This window comes from Bidens hawaiensis, unplaced genomic scaffold (assembly GCF_021521415.1).
Source record: "Bidens hawaiensis isolate Kalapana, Puna unplaced genomic scaffold, B.hawaiensis_p1.1 tig00031809_1, whole genome shotgun sequence".
Classification (NCBI taxonomy): domain Eukaryota; kingdom Viridiplantae; phylum Streptophyta; class Magnoliopsida; order Asterales; family Asteraceae; genus Bidens; species Bidens hawaiensis.
In genome coordinates this window covers 15,001-18,166 of record NW_027505224.1, presented here as the reverse complement: position 1 = coordinate 18,166, position 3,166 = coordinate 15,001, and the positions used below count along the sequence as shown (strand labels likewise).

Sequence of the window (3,166 nt, the reverse complement as noted above, 5' to 3'; positions counted from 1 at the left end):
GCGTACTGTCTGACCTAGTCCACTCAAGGCAAGCAAATGTTTTTGAAAAGCAGATAGTTCACGGTGCTCGTTCTATAGAAAACTTGAGAAGTAGTATGCCCGATTCACCTCACCACAAAAAAAAAAAGATAAAAAGCAAAATGACAAACTTCTGTAAAAAGGTTTCATCTTCAGTGTCTAAAGTGTCTAACTTCTGTAAAAAGGTTTCATCTAAGGTGAGAATGACTTGCTTTCGCGCATTCTTTCCGGTTCTTTTATTCATCGCTCTGATGATGCTTTTCTATCTTCTCTGTCATGTTCTGGGGAATCTCATTTTTTTTGATGTTATCTCGAAGGTAGCGGGGACGAAGGCCCTCTCTTTGCTTTTTAGCAAGATGGGCTGCTCCTCGGCTCTGGCCTCAGTGATAGGCTGTGCTTTTCGAGCGCTCGTCACTGCGGGGGTCGGAGCCAATATGATGCCGTCGGGTGGGGAAATAATCCCTTCTAATTCAGGTTCCGGGGGATCATCACACTCGAAATCCTGGACGGAAGATTCGTTCTCGATAGGAGTTTTGATGGAGCCATTTCCCGAAACATCAACGGAGGGCGCCTCAACCGCTTCTGCCGATGCAGGGCCCGTACCCCACGGTAATGCAGTTTCGAATTCGACGGAGGGGCCAGCTAGCCCCGGTCGCTTTCCATACGAAGCTGATCAGCTGATCGGGGGCGATTCCGTCTCGTCCATCCAACGACGACTTTTGGCTTCTAAGCCCTTTCCTAGTGCCGAAGAAATCGACTTCGCCCATATGCAAGCGGAAGACCTCTTCAAGGTCAAAGTTCATATCATTCGGCAAATGGAGGGTCTTGATCCGACCGGGGATTGGATGCGGCAGGGGGCTCGCGCTCTCGACTCCCCCAATAGCTCTACAAGGGAGTCGTCTCTGGAAAGGCTCTATAGCCTTTTAGACGATCTCAGTCGGAAGGGGAAGCGCTCTAAAGCTTTTTTCTCATTGAGCGAAAACGTCGCCCTGAGAAAAGGTGATCTCGATGAAGGGTCTTCCGCATAGAGGTATCAACGCTTTCTTGTCCCTATTAATAAAGCATCCCCTTTTTCTTTGCTTTTTCGGAACCGGTACAGAAATGGGTGCTTTTGGGTGTGGGAAAGCTGGTGGGGCCCAGTAGTTTGAGTAACTAGCCTCTAAGGTTAGTGAGGTTCCTGCTATGGTGACTTTCACTATAGTGGGAAGAAGACAGGTGGGAACGAGCAGAGCGAGAGCAAAGCAAGTTCCAGTGGTGGGTTGTCTTCCTGGTCCTATTTCAATCTTTTTCATGGTATGGAACTCACTTCACTTCATACCTGCAATAGAGGAAAAGCTGCGGTAATGCTTACTCTCCTGGTCAATAGGGCTATTCAAACCAATCCCCCCAAGCTGTTACTGTAAGAGCTGTAGATCTTATCCTATAATAGAAGCTCAACCAGTTGCCGGTACTCTTTCATCAGCTGTGGGATGCTTAGACGGTACTAGTGCTTTAGTAAGCGGTGCTCCCTTTCTGTTTGCAATTACCGCTGCAAAATAGTCATCCCTAAAAGAAGCTGTTTTCAAATTCAAATAGGTTGCTTTTACAATAGGTTGTTCTCGAATAAGCTCTTTGAAAGATAAATAAATGCATTTAGTTCTTTGGGAATGGGTCTGCGCGCAGGGGCTCTTTTTAGCACTTTTAAGGAAGTGAAGACGAATAGTCGACTTTGTTGCTGCTTGACTGCTTTCATCTCCTGATGTCAGAAAAGGTGTTCTATCACATTCTTTTAGCTGCAAGGGCACCGTCAGGTTGTAGTGGTTGAAGTAGAGCCAAGCAGCTATGGACTAAGCGAGTCAAATAACGCTGGTGCGAACCATGTTGGATGACGGGTGAGGGTGAATGTCATTCAGCTCGACTGAAAGAAAGGAAAGGGATTCGTTTATCAACTCATTTAGTTGAACATAGTGAAACTAAGAAGAGGGATGGATTATTCGCCTTACCCACATGCAGGTGACATTTTCGAGCAGGGCGTTGTAGCTTCCCTTCCTTCCTCAGGTGAATGTGCTAAGGTAGGCCCTTTTGACCCTTTAGGAGGAAAGCGAGTTAGCTGGTACGGGCGGACCCAGAAAGAAGAGAGGAGGGTTCACCACCAGTCAAGAAAGGAAAAAGTTGGTTCAGCATTGCAAGCGCAACTTCTCGCCTAGATTGAGATCCTTGGATAGAAGATCTCAATGTGACCGCTTCGTTATCATATCAAAGCTTCTTTCCACTCTTTTCCCGGGTGGAGCTTCTTTAAACGCAGCAAGCCCCGCGAGTAGTCGAACAAATGAGAGGTTGTCGACGAAGGGGTCAAAGGTTGCGCTTGCGACAATCCGAAGGTTGCGCAAGACCCCTTCAACCTCGCCCGCGTGTTAGCTTGCTTGTACTATCGCTCGCTTGCCTGACCTGCTTTCTGGCTAGCTTCTTTATGGCAAGCGCTACCGTAACCTAGCTAGCGCTACATCTATATGGCGAGCCCACGTCGCCTTCGTCTCCTATTGTATTAGCCTTCTTCATAAGGCAAGCACTACCCGTCGCTTGCACTACATTGTCTGACGATAACCTTACCTGACCGCTTCCGCTCTGACTGAGCTGACCGTCGCACCTGACTTCTATATCCCATTATCCAAAGATATCCTTCCTTATCGTTGCCGGTCTAAGCAGAAGGTTGCTAAGTCAGATGTCTGGTGAACACATTCGTAATGAGTATTGGTCTATTAGGTGTACTAGGAAGGAAGCGAGGTACTGAGTTTAGCGTCGACAAGTGGATCTTTATTCTAAATGATATGGGAGACAGTCAAAGCATCAGTCTCAGCATCAACAGAAGAAAAGGACTGACCGACCGCCGCCGTTCAAGAGAGATCCCGGAGGCTCGAACTTTTTGCTAGCTTTGAAACATGGGCCGAAGGAAAGAGGAAGACCAAACAAAGTCGCGGTCAAAGCAAAGAAAAAGATGCCAAAAAAGATTCACTTTAGCTTCTAGCTCGCTTAGTGTAGGTTGCTTGCAACGGTAGCATTAACTAGGCAATCAAGGCAGGTCGAACATAGTCAGTCCTAGGGTGAAGATCCTCAGATGGAAAAATAGATTGAGCTGGCTAATCACTTGATGACCCGGTGGAGAATGGGA

General features: G+C 47.3%; 1 protein-coding gene across 1 annotated transcript; it reads left to right on the top strand.

Moving 5' to 3' along the window:
* Positions 1-98: 98 nt before the first annotated feature.
* LOC143611621 (uncharacterized) lies at positions 99-1,149 on the top strand. The gene has a single exon (XM_077085802.1). The coding sequence runs from the start codon at positions 141-143 to the stop codon at positions 1,044-1,046; it is 906 nt and encodes a 301-aa protein (XP_076941917.1). The 5' UTR covers positions 99-140; the 3' UTR covers positions 1,047-1,149.
* Positions 1,150-3,166: the final 2,017 nt, after the last annotated feature.

Bases quoted from the DNA above. Each gene is read 5' to 3' on its own strand.
- LOC143611621 (XM_077085802.1), top strand. From the start codon at position 141: ATGACAAACTTCTGTAAAAAGGTTTCATCTTCAGTGTCTAAAGTGTCT.